Source organism: Conger conger, chromosome 14, assembly GCF_963514075.1.
Source record: "Conger conger chromosome 14, fConCon1.1, whole genome shotgun sequence".
Lineage (NCBI taxonomy): Eukaryota > Metazoa > Chordata > Actinopteri > Anguilliformes > Congridae > Conger > Conger conger.
Genome location: NC_083773.1, coordinates 18,259,629 through 18,283,639, shown reverse-complemented (window position 1 = coordinate 18,283,639; position 24,011 = coordinate 18,259,629). Strand labels below are relative to the sequence as shown.

The 24,011-nt window shown below is 39.8% G+C and overlaps 1 protein-coding gene across 1 annotated transcript; it reads left to right on the top strand.

The window, feature by feature from the left end:
* Positions 1–955: 955 nt before the first annotated feature.
* Positions 956–1,804, top strand: LOC133109389 (olfactory receptor class A-like protein 1). The gene has a single exon (XM_061218713.1). The coding sequence runs from the start codon at positions 956–958 to the stop codon at positions 1,802–1,804; it is 849 nt and encodes a 282-aa protein (XP_061074697.1).
* The last annotated feature ends 22,207 nt before the right edge of the window (positions 1,805–24,011 follow it).

Sequence of the window (24,011 nt, the reverse complement as noted above, 5' to 3'; positions counted from 1 at the left end):
GCCATTTGTGAGTGCGAAATATGTTGGAAATATGTTTGACACTGATGGGTTAAAAAAGAAGAAAATTACCTCCAGCGTTCATTTAGCAAAATCATGTTTTGCAATGGATAAAACAACACCGCTACACAGAAAACCCTTGAGCTGAATGATAATCTAATTTTCATGTCAGGAGGGACACCCATGGTTCTGCAGGCTATTAGTCATAATTAATTTGGTCCCTGTAGGGCTGGGAACAAGAGGAATCTAAGTGATAAATGTACAGGTCTCAACTTCAGAGTGGGATTCTTCAGTTTTGGCAACAGAAGGTAAGGAATTACATTCCTCTTCAGTGTGTATTCTGCAGTTCTTTTTTGCATTTTTCCTTTGTAAGATGTATTCTTTCAAGTAAAAAATATTCGCTTGTTATAAGTCACAAGTCAATATTTTCATCTTATTAAGCAAAAATGTAAATGTCTCAATATATGATTAAAATATGTTATTTTTAGTTTTTTGCAGTGTGATGAAGGATGTTTCTTTTGACACATATTTGAAGAAAATTAAAAATGGAAAATGAAATATAAGTAACATATATAGTATTAAGTAGTTTCCTTCATCCTAATAACTCTTCAATAATACAAAGGTTTTTCAGCCTGATCTGAAGACAATGAACTTCATAATCAGAACAGAATCATTAGACTCAATATTTCCTCTCAAGATTTTTTGTATCCTTCTACAATATTACATTTATTTTGTGATTACCTGGAACTGTGGATCTGAAGTGGGGTGCCAGCCTATTTTAGTCACCACGCTCTGCTCAATGCACGCTTGTTCTGTCTCCACAGGCGGACCTGAGGGGCTGATGGAGGTGCGCCTGGCATTGAAAGCAGCCGGTTTCATTGGTCTGGATGTGGTGGGAATCCCAGGTAATCTGGCAGCCCTCCTCCTCTTCTGCCATTTATTTTTTGCTCAGGGCCACATGCCACACAATGAGTTCATCCTCAGCCAGCTGGTCTTCGCCAACCTGATGGTGACGCTGTGCCGGGGCATTCCTCAGGCTCTGACTGCACTGGGCATCAACCCACTGTTCAGCCACCCTGCATGCAAAACAGTAATCCTCGCCTACCGCGTTGGCCGTGCCATGTCTATCACTATCACCTCCCTACTGAGCTCCTACCAGTGCGTGGTCATTGCCCCTTCGACACCAGGCTGGATCAGGCTGAAACGCTGGGTGCCTGGCCACCTCCCCCATGCCATCATCTTTCTCTACGGGCTTAACATTATGGTTGTCTACCCTGCTGCCATCATCTTCACTGAAGCATTTCCCGCCAACAGTACCATTCCAGAGTTCACCCTTAACCTGGAGTTCTGCATTGTGGTGTTCCCAGGTCTCATGGCTTACGTGATCAGTGGTGTGATATACATCATACGAGACTTTGCCTTTGTCGGACTGATGGCGGCAGCAGCAGTGTATGTGATGCTTGTCCTGCATCGGCACCGTCAGCAGGTTCAGGGCCTGCAGGGGGCCGGCCGGAAGACGGAGGAGGCTTCCCAAGCTGTCTTGCTGCTCGTGAGCACGTACGTGGCTCTGTTCAGCTTGGACAATGTACTGTGGATCTATACACTGTTTGTCTCCCGTGTGCACCCAGCCGTGTCTGACACACGTGTCTTCTTCGCCTCCTGCTACTCCGCCATCAGTCCTGTGCTCATCATCGCCACCAACAAGAAGCTGTCCGCTTACTTTCACTGCAGCTTCAAAGGAAAGGCAGCAGAAAATATCCCCAGTAGTACAGACTCCAACACCTCTCGGGTGACATCAACACAATAAGGAAATGCTCAGGCTTCCCCTTTTTCCTCCCTTCTGTTACTCTGTAAAGCGTCTTTGTGACAATCTTCTGTGAAAAGTGCTATACAAATAAAATATAATTTAATATTTTAGAGTGGAACTTGGCGAGGTAGTCTTCTACACTGGTACAGTCTACAATATACCCTTTGTGGCCCCACATTCAGTCAAATAATAGCTATAATAATACTTGTGGAAGCAAAAAGTTTTAACAGAAGAATGCTAAAACTAGACATTGGAAATTATTTTTGATAAATGATTTGATTTCTGCGCTTTTCATGCTCCTACAGATTTGTAAATAAACCATTCATGAAAAAATTCATTTTGAAAAAGTGCTTGAAATAAATATATTACAAAAGCGTATATATAAAATCTAAATCCTGGCCTGTCCTTGACCCATGAACTTGAAAGATGTCATTATACCTGCTGGTTAAAAGCTCCTTCGATTTTATCCAGGCTATAATACATTTAGGACACAATGATGCATTAATAGTAGAATAGCAACTGGTAGTGAGAGATCAGATGCATCCTGTATACATCCTGTGTACATATCTAAATGTGTGTTGTTCATACCTTTAAAATTATCTCAAATGTAAGCTTGTTAAAGCTAATCTTGTACCAGCACCCAGTTTGTTAAAAAACATTCCCTGGGCAGTTGAATGAGGCATTGTATAATCCTCATTCATTCCCCCCTGTTTAACCAAATGTTTAACCCAAAAATGTAAGAGTTTAAAGACTTCATAAACAGACTAGAGAGGCTACACTGAGAAGAGAATGTGAACATTCTTGTTAAATTTGGCTCTATGAAATCCATTATTGGCATTCAATTTCATCCTGTTATGCAGTTCCTCATCTGTGTCTGAGCCAGTGGTCGTCTGGGAAATGTTGTTCTAATGCGAATTAGATGGAAATTCTAAATACTGCGTAACTGCACTTATAGTGGAAAACACTATAACACTGCGCAGAATTCTCAAATAATTTAAATGAAGAATGTTGTTCTGACTTCCTTTCTGGGCTATGCTGCTTAATTGCTTCCTGACCTTCAGAAAGCAGCAGGTGCTCTGCTGTATACTGTGAGGGTAATTTTCTTAATTGATTCTTAACTGACAATGTGTGTTAACATGAAGACAATCACGTGGTTAAAAATGACCTTTTATTGATAATCCTTATTACTATTAGACCACTTTCTGAATCAAGTGCTTACTAGGAGTCTTTCTGTCTCTCTCCCAGCAGAAAGCCTTTGACCTTAATATCTCTGCTTCTCCTGGAAGAGGGTAGATAGCACATTCAGGTCTTACAGCAAGGTCAGCAAGGGGTATTCAGAAGACAAAATACTGATAAATGTTAGTGGCCAGCTTCATGTCTTTTTGTTTTGGTAAAGCCCCCCCTTCTGGAAAAGTGTGTATAAGAGTCTTACTATGTCTGATTCAAATCAGAAAGCCGGTAAGCTTTAAATAAATACGAAACTTAATTCAAGTATAGCTATCGTTGTTTTTACTGGGATCTGTTTCATCAGGCGATGCTCACCTGTGAAATGTTAAAAAGTGAATTTTTTCCTAACAATACATAGCCTACTATCATAAGGTTAATATGGCCAATGACCAATCCAGGATCACAGCTTGAGCTCCATCTCTTCATGGTCCTCATTTCACAGTCGTGGTCCATCTCCATACTGGAGGGCTATCAGTATGGTTGTCCTGCTCTATCAGGTACACATAGTTTGTCACCGCATTAGCATGACCTGCATCTGACCTTGCTTATTCCATGACTTGCCAAATACAGTAAATCCTCAAATTGTGTCCGGGATTCTATTTGAAGCCGGGCCTCGGATAATAGCCGGGGGCGTGGTCAATTCGGCCCCCAAATACAAGCCGGGGTAATATTGCCTACCAGTAGGGCTATCAGTCCAGAAGACATTGTTTCGATTTAATTCAATGAAATAAAAGAGCTCTTCTTAATATTTTATATTGTTGGTTGGTTTTATACTGTTGCCAATGAAAAGTCATTGTCCTACACCATGGGTCTCCAACATGTTGCTCTCAAGCTACCAGTCGCTTGCCGCCCCCTTCTGAGTAGCTTGCCAAAGGCTGAAGCAGTATACATTTAAACACAATTGTTGCCGCGAAGCATTCCAGCCTATGAATTTAATAAAAAGTAAATCAGGCAAAATTAAAAATTAACTCAATTTAGGCTACTTGGCTACGCAATAAGGTTTCCATGTATTTACAGCACAGCGCACGTTCAATGAATGAATGGAAGCGGCTGCCTTGGCTCGCAATAAACAGACGGGTGGAAATCCCGACACTCTTTCAACTACATAAAACTTCACAGTGAACCATCAAATACCCCCCAGATTTCAGTGCCCATCAGTCCCAACATTTAGCAATAGAATCAAACAGTCCAAAAGTAAATCAAATTCCAAACCAAAGCGAAAATCTTTTGATAGCTTACCGGTACGCTGCTCCAAACGAAACGAATGTCTCACAATAAAACGCACTTTAGGAAAAAAAGATCCTTAAGTTGCTGTTATCTATGCTAATTTGTTATTGTTCATGAAGGCGTGTCTGGCAAGTTGTTATTTTACGGATTCTGGACTTGCATGTGATTTATTATGTTTGAGAATATTTGCAATAAATTAAGTCTGTTAAGACTGACACTATGACTTACCAAATGGTGTTCCTGTTTAGCCTACACTAATTTATTTCTGAACGGTTACAGGAAGTGTTGAACAGTGTTTAAGTGTAGCCTTTTACTTTATTTCTAAGAATAAAATTCTGCAACAGAAGCCTCATAAGAAATAAAGGCCTGCCTCAAATACAAGCCTGCCCCAAATAAAGGCCTGTGCTTTATGCAGCCTAAGTAAATAAATGATGGGCACAATTTGAGGATTTACGGGATTGTATTTATGGACAATTTATTTTTAGTTTAGAAACAAATGTATAATTGAAATGCAATGGGAACAGGAGAATAGTCCCTATTGCTGAGAAAAAAAAATTGTCACGCAGCCTAAAATGGTCTGCTGCTAAAAGCCAACTGCATCATTGACAAAAAAGGTTCACTAGCTCACCATTGCATATAAAATTTTACCACTCCATTCAATATAACATCTATCAGAGTTAATGCCTTTTTCTATAATGAGGCCATGATAATAAATAATATAGCTTGCACTAATGACCTATAGTAGAATGAGCCTACACAAAACATGTATTTCTTTACTCCAATCAATATTTCAGAGGCTAGGACACATAAGCAGAGGTAATAAGGGAAGACCCTGCTTCTTCATATTTTTTTTTTTTCTTAGAGGTAAAACAATTCCTTTAACTATGTGCATTTATCTATGCTCATTTGCACATACATTTTCATGTTCCTACTAGCTAAAGCACATACCATTTTGGCCCTGTGAAAAGGACCAAAATATGCTACCACGCTTTGTTTTATTCATATCTTCATGTGCATTGGTGGTAGGGACCATGAATATTGGCACAAAATAAAAGATTGTATTTGAAGAAAAATAATGATTGTTACCATAGGGGTGCAAAAAATGGGTCACTCTCATTTACAAATTTTGCACTTTTCAAAATCTAGGGCCTTATAGAAAATCAATAGGCATGCAGTTTTAATGCAAACTTTTTTTAACTGAACATGTTTGTCTTCCATCCTTAGTTTGGTGAGGCTAGGCATACTTTTCAAGATATGAATGCCCAAACATGGCTGCCCAGATAAGGCATTTTTGAGGTCATGCTAACATTATGTGGCAGTTACAGAAACTATGTGTACTGCAGAGCACGTGCTGCTTCCTGATAGATCAGGATTACCATACCTATATCCCCCAATGAAGAGATGGAGCCCAAGCTGTGATTGTCATGGGGTTGCCTTTCTTAGCTGGGCATTACCTCTTAGAGCCTGTCACATTCATGTTTCTCTTGTGCAGTCGATAATCACTGACTGCATGAGGATTGAGTAATCAGGAACAGGTATACTGGATCTACATAAGCCCAGTCTTTCCTTGACTTGGTGCTTGGTTGTTACTTCTTCTGCACTGTTAGTCTTAATTTTGTTTGTGCACTAATGTGAGGGGTGGATGGACTTGTATCATTTACATGTGATGTTGTTGGAAATGGGAGCTGAACACGCAGCATTCCTTCATCATCTTAGGGGAATGAAGACGGTCCGCTTCACCTGCACATTCACATTTAGTGCACAAATGTCCGACATGTGACAGGTGGAGGTGCTGCACACTTGCTCTCATTATCTGTTTCTTCACCTTGTGTTAACGCCTACCTTTGTCAAGTAAGGCTGAGTTTAAGGTGGATGGTGGAAGTACTGAGGCCCGCTTGGAATTAAGATGATTGGCTCAAACATCCTGTGGCTTGAAGCAGGTGTGAGGGAGAAGACAATGTTCACCCTGTTTGTCTACACCATTGTCAGAGGTAACATCCCTATGAGAGTATGTTGCACACCTTTGGTACCCGGGGATCTAAGTAGGAAGACTTTGTGTTGGGTTGTGTAGTTAGGCTGCTTCCGCATAGTTCTCTTGCCGGAAATGCTTATGCACTTCATTCTTAGTGCAGGTCTGTTTTATGTTTTACACTAGATTAAATACGCAAGTTTGGAGTGTCGCTCTTCCCAGTAGGAGCGTTTAGAACCTCTGATAGCCAGGAGTTCTATCTGGGAGATCTTCGTGGCAGTTCATGTACTTGTCTCGCTTCCTCTTCAGCCTCCCGCACTGGCAATGAAGTGTATTGTAGTTGTGTCAATATTAATAATGTATGTTTGCTGTTAGTGCGGCTTTTCACAAAGTCTAAATGCACAGTGTTTGGAGATCGCCCCTCTCATTGGAGATCTCTGCGGCTCTTGGTGGTGAGGGGTTGTGTTTGACACCGGCTTGCCATCTTTTGTGTTTGTCTAATTCCCTCATAAGTCTCCTGTACTGTCAGTGGAGCCGAGAAGGGAAGTGTCCTTGGTGAATCTATTATATCCTAGCTTTTAAAAAGTCAAGTAGCGTACATGTGTGGAGTTCGCCCATCTCAGTTGTCTGAGTCTGGGTCTGAAGATCCCTGTGTGCACTTTATACACTTTTGTATAAATAATCCTGTTTTGTCAGTGGAATTAGAGGCGTAATGTTGTTTCGTGTATTCTAGCCTCGGTATAAGTGTCCTGTTTTGTTAGTTGAAGTACAGTGTTCAGGTTTTTTGTGTAGGTTAGGATGAGGTTTAGTGTTCCTGCTTCGTCAGTGGAATTAGAGACGGCATGTCTTGTTTGTCTTTCATTATCACTTTGCTTACTGATCCTAGGTAGGCAATAACACAGTTGGGAGCCTGCATAGTGTTGTCCCATGCGTGTGGGCATACCCACTACCTACTTGTCTCGTCTTATGCCACCATAATCAGTAGGATGTGAGGTTGAGCTTCCTTGCTGTTTGTTATTTCCTCGCTTGATTCACATTAGACTTCTCAATCATTTTGATTGGTCTTTATATTGGTTGGCTACATGCCGGGGAGTTATCTATGCTGTCAGGCTTCAGAACAACAGGACCCAGCAGCAAGACCACAGTAGTGAGTTCAGAGTTTTTATAAACTTGGTGGCAGAGTATACAGGCTAGAGTCGATAGCCAGAAAACAGAATCAGCAGGGAATAGCCAGTTCGTAAACAAGTGTCCAGGCAGAGGACAGACTATGAGTCAAAACAAAACAAAACAAAAGGATAAAGCAAGAGGTGGAAGTCTAAGACAGAACAGATCGTAACAGAAATCAATCAGAAAATACCAATATAGTCGGTACACATAACAATCTAGCAACGAATTGCAGTAACAAAGGGGTTTAAATACACAGACATAACAAGCATGATAAGGGGGAACAGGAGAAACAAATTAATAAATGGAATGATTCATTCATTCCAACCATTTGAATGTTCCTTCTAGGTGCTAGAAGTAGAAGTTAGGAACTCCCAAACCTTTCTTTGAGCAAGAAAATATGAGCGCATCCTTTGCAGAAGTATTTTTGCAGAAAGCCGGACATATAAATGATCAACTTGTGGGCCCACCACTATCCATCTACCACGCAATTGCCATGGGACTGATGTGGCTTCATGTGACATTTGAGGGAGCAAGGACATTCCATTTGCCGAATGTATGGCTTTTTCTCAATTGTTTTTCATTTTTAGCCTCTCCCAATGGGTGGAGCTAGGACCAGGAAAAGGCAAGGCAAAGAAAAAAGGCGACAAATAAGTTATTGGAATGAGCCCTTAAGACTGCACTGAAAGTCCAAGAGAAAGTCAACCTGCCACGGTAAAACACTGAATGTTTCAATGTTTTTTAGCTAGTCTTCAGCACTTAACATTTTACTGTTCACTGCTTTTTTATAGAACAAGTCTGTTCTTGTTCTATAGCCCAGTCATTCACATCTGGGCGTATTATCATATGATGTTGTATTTGGCATATACATAAGTACACAATGATGAAATTCTTTCTACTAACCACAGTATTATATTACAGTGTATTTGTTGTTATTTGATTACATAATCACGTCATCTATTTGCAGTATGCAGGAAATTGTATCCCTTTTATTTACCGAAATATATCTATTTTTATAAATTGGAATTGCTCTATTCCTGGTCAATTATTTCACTGCCCTAAATAAATGTAAAAATAAAGGTTTAAGCAGATATTTGAGGTTTTACCAGGCACAGTCTTTATCTGGAATCAACTGGCCAGAAATAATTTCAAGTGATTTTAGTGCATCCTGTTTTGTATTTTGTCAAAAATATTTATACTCCTACCTAAAGTTATAAAGAGTGTTAATGATTCACTTTATCTCTGCCAGTACAGTTTTAACTTAGTGACTAACATGATTCCAACTCATACATCACCATCCCTTCCTTTGCTTGTGAGAATAACAAGGCCTTTGTTCTATTTTCAATGTATTAAGAACAGAAGAAAATGGCCTTCAATATTTTTCATTTAGCAAAACAAAGTATCGCAATGATCAAACAATACTCTACACAAGACACATTTTTTTATGAATATGCAGAATGCAAATCTAATTCCCATGTCATGAGTGACAACCATGGCTCTCTTTGCATGCTATTAAATGAGATAGTGTATTCATAGTAATTAATTTGGTCCCTGCAGGGCTGGAAAATGAGGACTCCAAATGATAAATTTGCAGACCTCAGCTTCAAAGTGGAATTCATCACTCCGATCACTAGCAAAGGTAAGGTACTACACTCCTCTTCTGTGCAACAGTTTAAAATGTCTCGTTTTCAACTAAATCATATATTTCAGAATATATTTCTCCGCAAAATATGTGTATCTATCCAGAAATTGTTCACTATTTGTATTAGTAAAAGCAAGTTTCATAGTTTGCAGCAGTTCTTTCCACAGTTAATGTCTGTTAAAAGCTGAGAAATTCTGAAGCAAATGTTAATAGATTATACTGATGAAGAATGACTATTTTATTCACAGTAATATTGCTTCCAAATTCATATACTCTTTGGCACTTATTTGAAGAAAAAGTTAAATGCTTTAACATTTGATCATCATTCAGAATGTTCTATATTTTCAAGCACTACTTGCTTTTTCAGCCTGATCCGAAGACAATGGGCTCTGCGCAGGGCAGAATCATTACACTATACAGTACTCTTGTATGCTTCTGCAATATAGTATTTCTTTTGTAATTTTCCCCACAGACGGACCTGAGGGGCAGATGGAGGTGCGCCTGGCATTAAAAGCAGCCGGTTTCATTTGTCTGAGTGTGGTGGGAATCCCAGGTAATCTGGCAGCCCTCCTGCTCTTCTGTCGTTTATTTCTTGCTCAGGGCCACATGCCACACAATGAGTTCATCCTCAGCCAGCTGGTCTTCGCCAACCTGGTGGTGACACTGTGCCGGTGTATTCCTCAGACTCTGAACGCATTGGGTATCCACGCACTGTTCAGCAACAGTTCCTGCAAGATAATCATCTTCGCCTACCGCGTTGGCCGTGCCATGTCTATCACCATCACCTCCCTGCTGAGCTCCTACCAGTGTGTGGTCATAGCCCCCTCGACACCTGGCTGGACCAGGCTGAAACGCTTGATTCCTGGCCACCTCCCTCATGCCATTATCTTCCTCTATGGACTCAACATAATTATCTACCCCACTGCTATCCTCTATTCTGAGGCTTTCCCTGCAAACAGCACCATTCCAGAGTTCACCCTTAACCTGCAGTTCTGCATTGTGGTGTTCCCAAGTCCTATGTCTTACTTGGTCAATGGTGTGGTGTACATCATCCGAGACTTCACTTTTGTCGGACTGATGGCGGCAGCAGCAGTGTATGTGATGTTTGTCCTGCATCGGCACCGTCAGCAGGTTCAGGGCCTGCAGGGGGCCGGCCGGAAGACGGAGGAGGCTTCCCAAGCTGTCTTGCTGCTCGTGAGCACGTACGTGGCTCTGTTCAGCTTGGACAATGTACTGTGGATCTATACACTGTTTGTCTCCCGTGTGCACCCAGCCGTGTCTGACACACGTGTCTTCTTCGCCTCCTGCTACTCCGCCATCAGTCCTATGCTCATCATCGCCACCAACAAGAAGCTGTCCGCTTACTTTCACTGCAGCTTCAAAGGCAAGGCAGCAGCAAATATCCCCAGTAGTACAGACTCCAACACCTCTCGGGTGACATAAATAAAATTTAATTTAATAGTTTAGAGTAGGGGTGTGAACGGTTAAACGTTTAACCAGTTAACCGAAACTGATTTGTAACCGGTCACAAAAAATTGATAACCGATAAACGATATATTTTTTTCTGAAGGTGAAATTATAAGATCAGTTTAAAATAATTGCACCAGGTGTATTATTGCGGTTCTAAACTAGCAATCGAATAGCTTTAGTAGTTCGAGCAAGCAATCTGGCCATTTCAGGGGGTTTAAAATGCGCTTTCCACAATGCGGTATCTACATAAAAATAAATAAAGCACGTTAATCTCGCCACCCGATTGTCCCACGCCATATAAAATGCATTGGCAAGTTTACCGTTACATAAGAATATATCAAATTGTACAGAGAGCTGCATTAGCATGAAAGTAAAATCATTAGACCAGCCGCCTATGGTAAAATAGACCCAGTGTTATATTATATCAGGCAAATATTGCGTGACCACGGAATTTTGAGTGCACAACCCTGTCTGTAACAAAGTTGCTAACAGCAGCATATCTACAGATTTCATGACAATCAAGTCTATCAGGCAGAAGCCATAGAGAAGAGGGATGAAAACATGAAGAATAATTATTTTAACCAATGCATTTCAGAAAATGATACACAATCGACCAGCATGCCTGGATGTAAACTACAGGGATTTAACTACAGATTTCTGCAATTGTGAGGTTACACAGCACAATGTCAATGAAAATGTAAATATTTAATTTGGGAATGTGGCTAACTCTAACAATTATCTGACTTACAATGTTGACATTTAACTATTGACCCAAATGGGCCCAAAATAAAGTTTGAAAATGCAATTAAATTTCTCAGTAATCCAGTTTAAAAAAAAAGAAAAAAAAAAGAAGCTAAAACCCCCAGCGGTCATAAGCAGTATCGGTTAACCGGTTAAACATTGATGGTAACAAGTTACAAAAACTGATGATTTGTCACATTCCTGTTTTAGAGTGGAAATTGGGGAGGAAGGGAGGGGAATGATTGTCTTCTACACTGAAACAGTCTACGGTATACCATTTTGAAAGTGAAATAATAGCAATAAAAATACTTGAAGGAAGCAAAAAGTTAAAAAGTGCAAAAACTACACATTGGAAAATATTTTTTATAAATGACTTGATTCATGTGTGTTTTCTGTGTTTTTTTGCCCCTACACATTTGTAAACCATTCATACGAAAATGCATTTTCAAATGTAAGTGCTGGAAATAACTATAAACAGTTGTTTTTTTTTTTACAAAAAGCCTATCAGATGTCATTGTACCTGGTAGTATTAGGTGGCATTTCATTAATTGAAATGTTCCATCTCACAGTGAGTTTTTGGTTTAAAACTAAGAAATGTTTTGTACAATTCCATTATTCCAACAACATATATCTAATAGGCTGTACATGGGTGTCTCAGCCAGACAAATGTTGTTTTAGATGGTATTTACCAGAGGCATGCCTATTGGACTATAGCACCGGGTCTCTTTTCAATGTCAAATTATTATGCAATGGATTATCAGCATTAAGAACACAAAATACAGTGTTATAAGGACAAAAACTGCTCAAGACTATTGGTGTCAAATGTAATTACAAACGCCGCTCCCCCCTATCATACAAAAATCCATTTCCTGCCACCTATAGCCATACATCCCATACAAAAGATATTCAAGTCACAGATATTGAACGTTCACACCCTATACAAAACAACATTCCAGATGATTTGTAAGTCATTCAGATACCTATGATCACACACCAGTAACATTACTCCCATCGGATAATTATTTAGGCATCTCCACTGCACACTGATATGCAGTGTGTGTGTGAGTGTGTTTGGTATTGGCATGTCAGCCAACAGTGAAAATTAATAATAACCACACTACTTCTACTAGGCGTTATTTACTTCCCGACTTTCATGCTAACCGTGTGTTCACACTATGAGCAATTTGGTTGACGGGTCGCTGAAGTGTACTAGGCTAAGGGAGAGGCAAGGGCTTCCCGTTGATTCCTCGTTGTGATCTTGTGCAGCTACATATTTTCTGTTGAAGTGAAGAACGGAAATACACAAAATAACATTTAAGATATGAAGTATCGTTCAAGTTCCTGTGGTTGTGCAATGAGACTGATAATTATTACTTGCTTTTGCTGGTTAGCGATATATCTTTCTCAGTTGCTATCTTACCAGCTACCAATCATCTCAAAATAAATAGATCATTAGCAGTAGCCATCCAGTGCCATATAAAACTCAGTAGCCTATGAGTATTGGGGTCGATGTGACTGATTTTGGCAGAGCAAAATAATAATTGCTCAGCTTCTGGCAACTGGCCAACGAAATTGCTCATCGTGTGAACATGGGGTAAGCTTATTATATACCATCAATTCGACACAAATGGTTGCTCAGGGTTGCTCACGTTTAAAAAAGAAATTACAATAGTCTCCTAACATGTCAAACATGTGCAGAGAATGCAGATATTGCAAACACTTTTAAAGAAATCTGTGGTAGCCTACTTTCTTATTTTCTGATTGCTGGGAAACACAAGGTTCTTGACAAATGTCTATTTTTTTTGATGGTGCAAAATGATGAAGCGAGTCACATCCACAGCTAGTAGTGAGAATTAAGAAAAACTAGCAATGACGAGTGAATTGCAGCAAAGCAAATGTAAAAATCAAACCAGCACAAAAGGTAGCCAAGTAGTCAGAATCGGATGTCAAAGTTGCACGGCAACTCAACCACAGTAAAACTACAGCAGGCTACTGTTGCCAGTAACTTTAGATTAACTTTAGATTAAAAATACATTAATTAAAAGTTTGTCTTGTCTTTTGTGAAATCTTGAAAGATAAATGTGGTAACCGTTGTATAAAAGTGTTATGGAATGAGAACCCGTGGTATATCGTGGATATTGGAACTGCTAGCGCGGTGGTTCGGCACGACGCGAAGCGGAGTATGAAAAATATGCTTAAATATGAAAATGTGGTGGTCGATGGTGACTGAGGAATCGTTGGCAAACGTTTAGCTTCTAGCAAAAGTGTGCATCTTTGGATTCAATTAATTTACCTATGGATAACAGTTTATACAACATATAGGTTCGGTCCATGGTTTCTATTGGTCAGTTTATCAATCCATGATATACACACTGCTAAAGGGAATGTTCACACATCTTTTACTATTACTCTGCATTTGTTTGTAGATCACCGTTATCGACTGTCAATGAATGTCATTTAACGTTATCACCATCTCGCCGCAGGTAGTCTACCAAAGTAAAACAAAATGAGTGATTTTAAAGTCTCCTTTGATCTTCTCAAGGATTTGGAAAGGAGTAGGAATGAAAAAAATACAACTAAGGCAACATCCTCGGATCGAAATACCAGCAAGACCACCAAACCCCATTAAGCAAATGATGACTCATAATGACAATGAGTTATTTAACTAACTGCACGTTATCTGGCAGGGTCCAGATAAACGTTGACAACAAAGACTGGTGGTCATCTGGTGCAACTTAAACTAGCAAGCGACAGTGGGGATACATTATTGCAATAGCATTGCTTAGCTAACGTTAGTGCAGTGAGGATACATTATTGCTCGGTAACATTCGCAATAGCATTGCTTAGCAACCAATATTACTGAACTACTGTTCAGCAGAAGAATACATTTATCATAGAACATAGTTCCATTGAAAATACAGTCATTTCAAGTTTGTCTTGTCATTCTTGTCATGTCTTTAAACAAGGATGTCGTCAAGGTAGACAAACTTTGAAATCATGGCCCGGAGCATGTCGTTGACCATAGCCTGGAAGACTGCCGCTGTTAGTGAGCCTAAAACAACATCACCAGGTACTCAGAGTGGCCAGATTGGGTATTGAAATCTGTCTTACACTTGTCCCCCTCTGCACCAAGTGGAAGGCATTGCGGAGATCCAAATTTGGTGAATATGCTGCAGCCTTGCAGGGTGGAGAAAGCAGAAGAGGTAAGTAGTAGGGGGAAGTGGTTATTGACGGTGATGTCATTGAGCCCACGCTAGTCTATGCGGCGGTGTAATCAGCCGTCTTTTTTGCCCACAATGAAGAATCCAGCTCCTGCTGAATATAAAGATGGGCAAATTATTCCAGAAGCCAGGGATTCAGCGATGTATCTGTCTATCGCTTCAGTCGTGGGAGCAGAGAGGGAATACAGGCAACCTCTTGGTGGCAAGGTTCCCATAAGCAGGCCAGTGAGACAGTTGGAGGTGTGGTGAGGAGGAAGGGAGCTGGCTCGGGAGCGACTGAAAGCCTGCCGGAGGTTGTGGTACACTTGGCACCTTAGTGAGGTCAATCACCTCCTCCCTCTGAGGTGGCTGGGTACTCACGGAGCTAGCAACAGAGTGCAGATGGCATGCCATTTCAGGCTCTAACCTGTTATGAGTCTAGTCAGTCTGGGGATTGTGTTTAACGAAATCTCCTCCTGATGATTTCTTGAGACCAGATTTCTTGAGACCAGAATCTCCACGAGCTGGACACCTCTTGGATCTCTGTCAGGGGAGTGCCAGTGAGGGTGTTTGTGTGGAGATGCGTCTTCATCAGGGAGATGTGGATGCAAAAATTACAGATTAGGGAAGGGCAGATAAAGCTAGCGTCCTTTACCGGAATTGATAAAGATTTGGCCCGGGAGCTGGACTCCTTTCCAGGTAAGCAGGGCATGTTGATTGGGCTGGGAAGTGGAAGTGGAGGTTGGAGTCAGCGCCCGTCAAGACCTCTTTCACTGACAGCATTTGCTTTTACTGGCCATTTATGGATGAAGAGACCCCCACAATACAGACACAGGTGGCTTGAGGCGTAATACGCCGCTGACATTCCCGGTGTGTGAGCTGGGCACAATCCACTTGCATGAGTTCCAAACAGGTGAGACGATTACACATGAGGAAACATATATCAAGTGCGGGGGGCGGAGACTATTACTATTTTTTCCACAACATCCTGGGACTAGTCATGTGATTCCACATATTTCTTGTGCCAGGTTAAATCCTCGTTACTGACCCCAGACATATACTTTCATTGATATCTTAATGGTAATGGCATTTGGAAGACATATTGTTGATTAGACTAAGCAGGAGACAATCCTCTCCTGGAGCAATGCAGGGTTAACGGCCTTGCACAAGGGCCCAACGGCTGTGCGGATCTTATTGTGGCTACACCAGGATTAGAACCACCAAGCTTGCGTGTCCCAGTCATTTACCTTAACCACTACACTACACACCGCCCCTAAATTATAAACATTGACTGTAAAGTTAGGAATTTGGTATTACAGCACATGGCACAATAGAGTGTGGGGAAAAAGTTTGAGCATGAGGACATTTGTGGCTCAGTGGCTGTAGAATAGTTCAGCAACCGCAAATACAGAGAATAGTGAATAGTATTACTGACTCCCCTTAATGAGTTCACAAATAAATATCAGAGAACAGTGTCATATCACATTCAAAAATAATGATATATGCAATTTATCACAATTTTACCTCAATAACATTATATAGTGACCTCACATGGGTTACATGTTATGGCTTACTATTCCCCCTATACATCTATATAAAGCCAATGTGGGTGACATTCATGATTACTAAGTGTGCTGTAATTGTAATAATATAGATACATGCTTTTGTCTTTTACATTTTACATACGTTTAATTAATACATTTAAATAAATAAAAACAGTTTTTTAATTGGGGCTTCTTTTTCATTAGTTTGAAATTGGGGTCATATCTGATCCCAGTTGGCCATTTGTGTGCGCGAAATATGTTGGAAATATGTTTGACAATAAAGGGTTAAAAAAGAAGAAAATTACCTTCAGCGTTCATTTAGCAAAATCATGTATTGCAAAGGATAAAACAACACCGCTACACAGAAAACTTTCTTTAATGAATGAGCTGAATGATAATCTAATTTTCATGTCAGGAGGGACACCCATGGTTCTGCAGGCTATTAGTCATAATTAATTTGGTCCCTGTAGGGCTGGGAACAAGAGGAATCAAAGTAATAAATGTTCAGGTCTCAACTTCAGAGTGGTATTCTTCATTTTTCGGCAACAGAAGGTAAGGAATTACATTCCTCTTCAGTGTGATACAGAGAAGTTCTTTTTCAACAGAATCAGATTTCAGCATATCTTCAAATATCTTCATTTGTAACATTTGTAAAAATAAAAATACTTTTGTTTAATATTCTGCAGTTCTTTCTAATATAAATACCTAGTAATACTGAATGAAATGATAGGAATTAAGTTAATGAACTGCAGGAAGTGGATCACAGCATTTGTCTTTTTTGTATTTTTCCTTTGTTCTTAGATTTATTCTTTCAAGTAGAAAATATTAGTTGTTATAAGTCACAATGTCACGTTTCAGGTCTGTCTCGCCATGTTTTATGTCTATTCATTTGTATTAGTCTTGTATTGTCTTATCATGTATTATGTTAGTCTAGGTTTGTCATGTTGTTTAGTTATGTTTCGTTACGATTTATTTTCTTGTCATGTTTAGTTATGTCTCGTTACGATTTATTTTCTTGTCATGTCTAGTTATGTTTTCGTACGATTATATTCCTGGTTATGTTTAGTGGTTATCGTCTTAGTTTCGCTTTGTGTTATGTTTTGATGCATGTTTATTGTTACGTTAACTGGTCACGGTTTATGCATACACTTTTACATGTTTTTCCGCAAACCTTGCGTTCCGCCTTTTCTCTCTCTCTCCTTCTGTCATTCACTCCCTAATTGTTTCTATTTGTCTATTTACTAAAACTACTAACGCTAGATCAGGATTGGGTAGAAACTAACAAATGAATCGTGTTCATGTTACCTTACGTTTCTCGTGCATGTCATTTACTAATTTACTAATGCTAGGGCAGGATAGGTTTATTACTAACGATTACTAATCTCCTTGTTAAACTTGTCATCCATCGCACCTGTTTTCCATTTCCTTGCTACGCTCTAACTAATTGTCTACACCTGTCTACACCCGCATTTATAGCCCAGTCGCGCTACTGTTCACTGCGAAATTGTCTGCCTCTAGTTTACTACGCAACTCTTGAGCATTATTTCTGATTTGATTCACGTTAAGATCCAAGCCTGTTTTACCGACCATCGTTATTGATTTCTGTTTCGTTGACCATTGTTTGTTTTTTGACCACGTCTTCGCCTACCGTTTTGTACTTTTGCCTCGCTGATTGTTTTATGGTTTCGACTTCCGCATCGCCCTCGACTACGACTCTGCCTGCCGTCCGCCTGTACATCTGCCCCGCTGACAGCTCTCCTGCTACCGGACCTCCCTGCACGTTTACCGACTACGAGTTTGCCTCTTCCCTCGGCACCGTGCTTTTTGTTTGTTTATCGTTTGTTTGGCTGGATCTACGTGTATGGACTTTGCTTGTTGTGACTACGCTCCTGGGATTCGTCCCAAATAAAGCCCTAACGGGACTTTATTCCATTATTGTTTCTGAGTCGTGCATTTTGGGTCCAACCCCCACGCACCCGTCTCACACAAGTGAATAATTTCATCTTAAGCAAAATTTTAAAATGTTCAAAATACGATTGAAATGTTATTTTTAGTTTTTTGCAGTGTGATGAAATATTTATTTTCACACATATTTGAAGAAAATGAAAAATCGAAAATTAAATATAAGTAACATATATAGTATATGTGTCTGTGTGTATTAGTTATTTTCCTTTTTATAATCAGAACAGAATCATTAGACTATATATTTCCTCAAGTTTTTTTGTATCCTTCTACAATATTACATTTATTTTGTGATCACCCGGAACTGTGGATATGAAGTGGGGTACCAGCCTATTTTATAGTCACCACGCTCTGCTCAATGCACGCTTGTTCTGTCTCCACAGGCGGACCTGAGGGGCTGATGGAGGTGCGCCTAGCATTGAAAGCAGCCGGTTTCATAGGTCTGGATGTGGTGGGAATTCCAGGTAATCTGGCAGCCCTCCTCCTCTTCTGCCATTTATTTTTTGCTCAGGGCCACATGCCACACAATGAGTTCATCCTCAGCCAGCTGGTCTTCGCCAACCTGATGGTGACGCTGTGCCGGGGCATTCCTCAGGCTCTGACTGCACTGGGCATGAACCCTCTGTTCAGCCACCGTGCCTGCAAAACAGTACTCCTCGCCTACCGCGTTGGCCGTGCCATGTCTATCACTATCACCTCCCTACTGAGCTCCTACCAGTGCACGATCATTGCCCCTTCGACACCAGGCTGGACCAGGCTGAAACGCTGGGTGCCTGGCCACCTCCCCCATGCCATCATCTTTCTCTACGGGCTTAACTTTATGATCATCTACCCTGCTGCCATCATCTATTCTGAGGCTTTCCCTGCCAACAGCACCATTCCAGAGTTCACCCTTAACCTGGAGTTCTGCATTGTGGTGTACCCAGGTCTCATGGCTTACGTGATCAGTGGTGTGATATACATCATACGAGACTTCGCCTTTGTCGGACTAATGGCGGCAGCAGCAGTGTACGTGATGCTTGTCCTGCATCGGCACCGTCAGCAGGTTCAGGGCCTGCAGGGGGCCGGCCGGAAGACGGAGGAGGCTTCCCAGGCTGTCTTGCTGCTCGTGAGCACATACGTGGCTCTGTTCAGCTTGGACAATGTACTGTGGATCTATACACTGTTTGTCTCCCGTGTGCACCCAGCCGTGTCTGACACACGCGTCTTCTTTGCCTCCTGCTACTCCGCCATCAGTCCTGTGCTCATCATCGCCACCAACAAGAAGCTGTCCGCTTACTTTCACTGCAGCTTCAAAGGCAAGGCAGCAGCAAATATCCCCAGTAGTACAGACTCCAACACTTCTCGGGTGACATCAACACAATAAGGAAATGCTCAGGCTTCCCCTTTTTCTTCCCTTCTGTTACTCTGTAAAGCGTCTTTGTGACAATCTTCTGTGAAAAGTGCTATACAAATAAAATTTTATTTAATATTTTAGAGTGGAACTTGGCGAGGTAGGGAGGGGAAATGATTGTCTTCTACATTGTCTGGTACAGTCTACAATATACCCTTTGTGGCCCCACATTTAGTCAAATAATAGCTATAAGTTTTAACAGAAGAATGCTAAAACTAGACATTGGAAATTATTTTTGATAAATGATTTGATTTCTGCGCTTTTCATGCTCCTACAGATTTGGAAATAAACCATTCATGAGAAAATGTATTTTGAAAAAGTGCTTGAAATAAATATATTACAAAAGCGTATATACAAAATCTAAATCCTGGCCTGTTCTTGACCTGTGAACTTGAAAGATGTCATTATACCTGCTGGTTAAAAGCTCTTTCGATTTTATCCAGAATATAATACATTTAGTACACAATGATGCATTAATAGTAGAAAAGCAACTGGTAGTGAGAGATCAGATGCATCCTGTATACATCCTGAGTACATGTCTAAATGTGTGTTGTTCATCTCTTTAAAATGATCTCAAATGTAATCAAAGGAAAGCCCTGGGGTTCATATTAACTCCGCTGAACTCATGTACACAGAATCGCCACTGACACTTCCATTATTCTAATAAAGTCCTGTTGAAGTACAGGGTGTCCTTTTTCAGGTCAAGCCTTATTTTAATGCATCCATGCTTCCTATAAAGTGTGACTCTTTTGTTTTATGCACTATACAGTATTCAGTGCTTAATCTTTGTATGTGTATTACTTATGGAAATCATTATATCAGTGAGCATTAATTTAGACATGCAATATCAAACTACGGAAACTGAGCTTGTTAAAGCTAATCTTGTACCAGCACCCAGTTTGTTAAAAAACATTCCCTGGGCAGTTGAATGAGGCATTGTATAATCCTCATTCATCCCCCTGTTAAACCAAATGTTTAACCCAAAAATTGAAGAGCTTAAAGACATGAACCGAACTAGAGGCTACACTGAGAAGAGAATGTGAACATTCTTGTTAAATTTGGCTCTATGAAATCCATTATTGGCATTCAATTTCATCCTGTTATGCAGTTCCTCATCTGTGTCTGAGCCATTGGTCCCATTGGTTGATTTATGGCTTATTGTAACGTTATGTCATTTCTTAAGGTTCACAGAAGATCTGTGTTTATTTGTTGGCACGCAAATTCAAACTACCAGCAAACTGAACGTAGCTTTCCACTCTGCTGTTTCTACATAAAAATAAACAAAGCAATACATCATTGCACAAATGTTGTACAAAATATTACAATCCGCTGTTTACATTCAATCCACAAGTTACAGTCATACAAGCAAGCAATGCAAAAAACGCATGGAATTGAATGCCACAGTTCTATAGTTGTCAAATCATTTCTATGTGTTTTAAATCTGTAGCTGTTAGCTCACTTTATGGCTTATTCTATGGCATTTCTTCATCCGTGTTTAATCCTTGACAGGCAAATTCAACTGGCAAACTACTGGCAAACTACTTTGCTTTCTACTATGCGGTATCTACATAAAAATAAATAAAGCAACATATTTTCATTCATCTATTATTTATCCGCTGCTTATTTTTCTGTTTTCAGCAAAAAATGGACACGTTAACCTCACCACCACGATTGTCCCACGCCATATAAAATGCATTGGCAAGTTTACCGTTACATAAGATAATATCAAATTGTACAGAGAGCTGCATTAGCATGAAAGTAAAATCATTAGACCAGCCGCCTATGGTAAAACAGACCCAGTGTTATATTATATCAGGCAAATATTGCGTGACCATGGAATTTTGAGTACACAACAAAGTTGCTAACAGCAGCATATCTACAGATTTCATGACAATCAAGTCTTATCAGGCAGAAGCCATAGAGAAGAGGGATGAAAACATGAAGAATAATCATTTTAACCGATGCATTTTGAAAAAAGATACAAGATCGACCAGCATGCCTGGATGTAAACTACAGGGATTTAACTACAGATTTCTGCAACTGTGAGGTTAAACAGCACAATGTCAATTCAAATGTAAATATTTAATTTGGGAATGTGGCTAACTTACAATTATCTGACTTACAATGTTGACATTTAACTATTGACCCAAATGGGCCCAAAATAAAGTAATCCAGTTCAAAAAAAAAGAAGAAACAAAGAGAAGCTAAAACCCCCAATGATCATAAGCAGTATCGGTTAACCGGCTAAACATTGAAAAATTGGATGGTAACAAGTTACAAAAACTGATGATTTGTCACATCCCTGCTTTAGAGTGGAAATTGGGGAGGAAGGGAGGGGGGAATGATTGTCTTCTACACTGAAACAGTCTATGGTATACCATTTTGAAAGTTAAATAATAGCAATAAAAATGCTTGAAGGAAGCAAAAAGTTAAAAAGTGCAAAAACTACGCATTGGAAAATATTTTTTATAAATTACTTGATTCATGGGTGTTTTCTGTGTTCTTCATGCCCCTACACATTTCTAAACCATTCATACGAAAATGCATTTTCAAATGTAAGTGCTTGAAATAACTTGATTCATGGGTGTTTTCTGTGTTTTTCATGCCCCTACACATTTGTAAACCATTCATACGAAAATGCATTTTCAAATGTAAGTGCTTGAAATAACTATAAAGTAAAAAACATTTTTTAAAGAAAGGTTTTTGGTTTTTTTTACAAAAAATAAAAATCCTAGCCTATCAGATGTCATTGTACATGTTCTCATTTTCATCCTGAGAATAACATATTGAGTACACAATGGTGCATTAATAGCAATAGCAACTGGGAGTGAGAGATCCTTCTACAGTGAATCAAAACAAGCTTATTCACCGTAGAAGGGCACATGCACTACGAAAAGTCTAAGAATGTTGAAGAAAACTCTGAAATGTGATTTCTCCATTTTTCCATCCACATTACAATCTAATAGACATGTTGCTTTATCCAGTAACAGGTAGTATTAGGTGGCATTTCATTAATTGAAATAACAAAAATTTAATTTTTGGTTTAAAATTAGAAATGTTTTGTACAATTCCATTATTCCAACAACATATATCTAATAGGCTGTACATGGGTGTCTCAGCCAGACAAATGTTGTTTTAGATGGTATTTACCAGAGGCATGCCTATTGGACTATAGCCCCGGGTCTCTTTTCAATGTCAAATTATTATGCAATGAATTATCAGCATTAAGAACACAAAATACAGTGTTATAAGGACAAAAACTGCTCAAGACTATTGGTGTCAAATGTAATTACAAACGCCGCTCCCCCCTATCATACAAAAAAAAACACATTTCAAATCAATTTCCTGCCACCTATAGCCATACATCCCATACAAAAGATATTCAAGTCACAGATATTCAACGTTCACACCCTATACAAAACAACATTCCAGATGATTTGTAAGTCATTCAGATACCTATGATCACACACCAGTAACATTACTCCCATCGGATAATTATTTAGGCATCTCCACTGCACACTGATGTGCCTGATTTGGTATTGGCATATCAGCCAACAGTGAAAATTAATAATAACCACACTACTTCTACTAGGCGTTATTTACTTCCCGACTTTCATGCTAACCGTGTGTTCACACTATGAGCAATTTGGTTGACGGGTCGCTGAAGTGTACTAGGCTGAGGGAGAGGCAAAACCTCTTGCAAAACCTTTGCAACTTCTAAAGACAAAATCATGCAACTGTTTGTTCATTTGTATTCAATGAAAGTTTACAACATGTTAGCAACACAGCTGAGACCACACTATATGTACTGAATGTACTATAGAGACCTTTCTTGTATACAAGACAAGAAAACAATTTGTCTCTGATGAACATACATCTCATTTCATTGTTCCACTCACAAGATGCAAAGAAGTATGGCTTGGACAAAATACCGATTCCTTTTCTAGATGATGTGAAAAAACTTGAGGTTTATGGGATGAAAGTGTCGTTCACAAAGGAGCCTCTCTATGGCACAATATCACAGATTACAGGTGACAATTTGGGTTTGAATGGTATCTTTTAGTGCCACCTATTATTGTAGGTTTTGTTCAACAGACAAGGCCACAGCTCAGAGTGTATTTTGTGAACATGATCCAAGAGTTATTTTGTGATATAAAGAACTGAATGAACAGCACTACAGACATCTTAAGAACTCTGGTGATGCTTCATGTTATGGCATCAAACGCAACAGTGTTCTTAATGAGTTGAGGTATTTCAGTGTAGCAGATAATGTGGCTGTGGATATAATGCACGACCTCCTTGAAGGAGTGGCACAATATGAGGTTAAACTACTGTTTGACTACCTGGCAAAGAATTTCCTTTCCAGTGAACACATTTTATTGAGAATGTATGGTTATACCTATGGATACTTGGACCATAAGAACAGGCCAACAAAGATCAATGTGCACGGCAACGGACTCGGTCTTAATGCCAGTCAAACAATGTGTCTTTTGAGGAACATTCCACTCATATTTGGCAGTGTTGTTCCAGAAAAAGATAATCATTGGAATCTACTGTTACTTCTGCTTGATATTGTGAACATAGTCTTCTCACCTAACATCTCTGAGGGAATGACTCTATTTGGGGTCTCTTATTGCAGGGCATCACAAATTATTAAAGGAGCTTTAC

What these genes read in the sequence shown, in the direction of transcription:
- LOC133109389 (XM_061218713.1), top strand. Translation starts at nt 956, where the DNA reads ATGCCACACAATGAGTTCATCCTCAGCCAGCTGGTCTTCGCCAACCTG.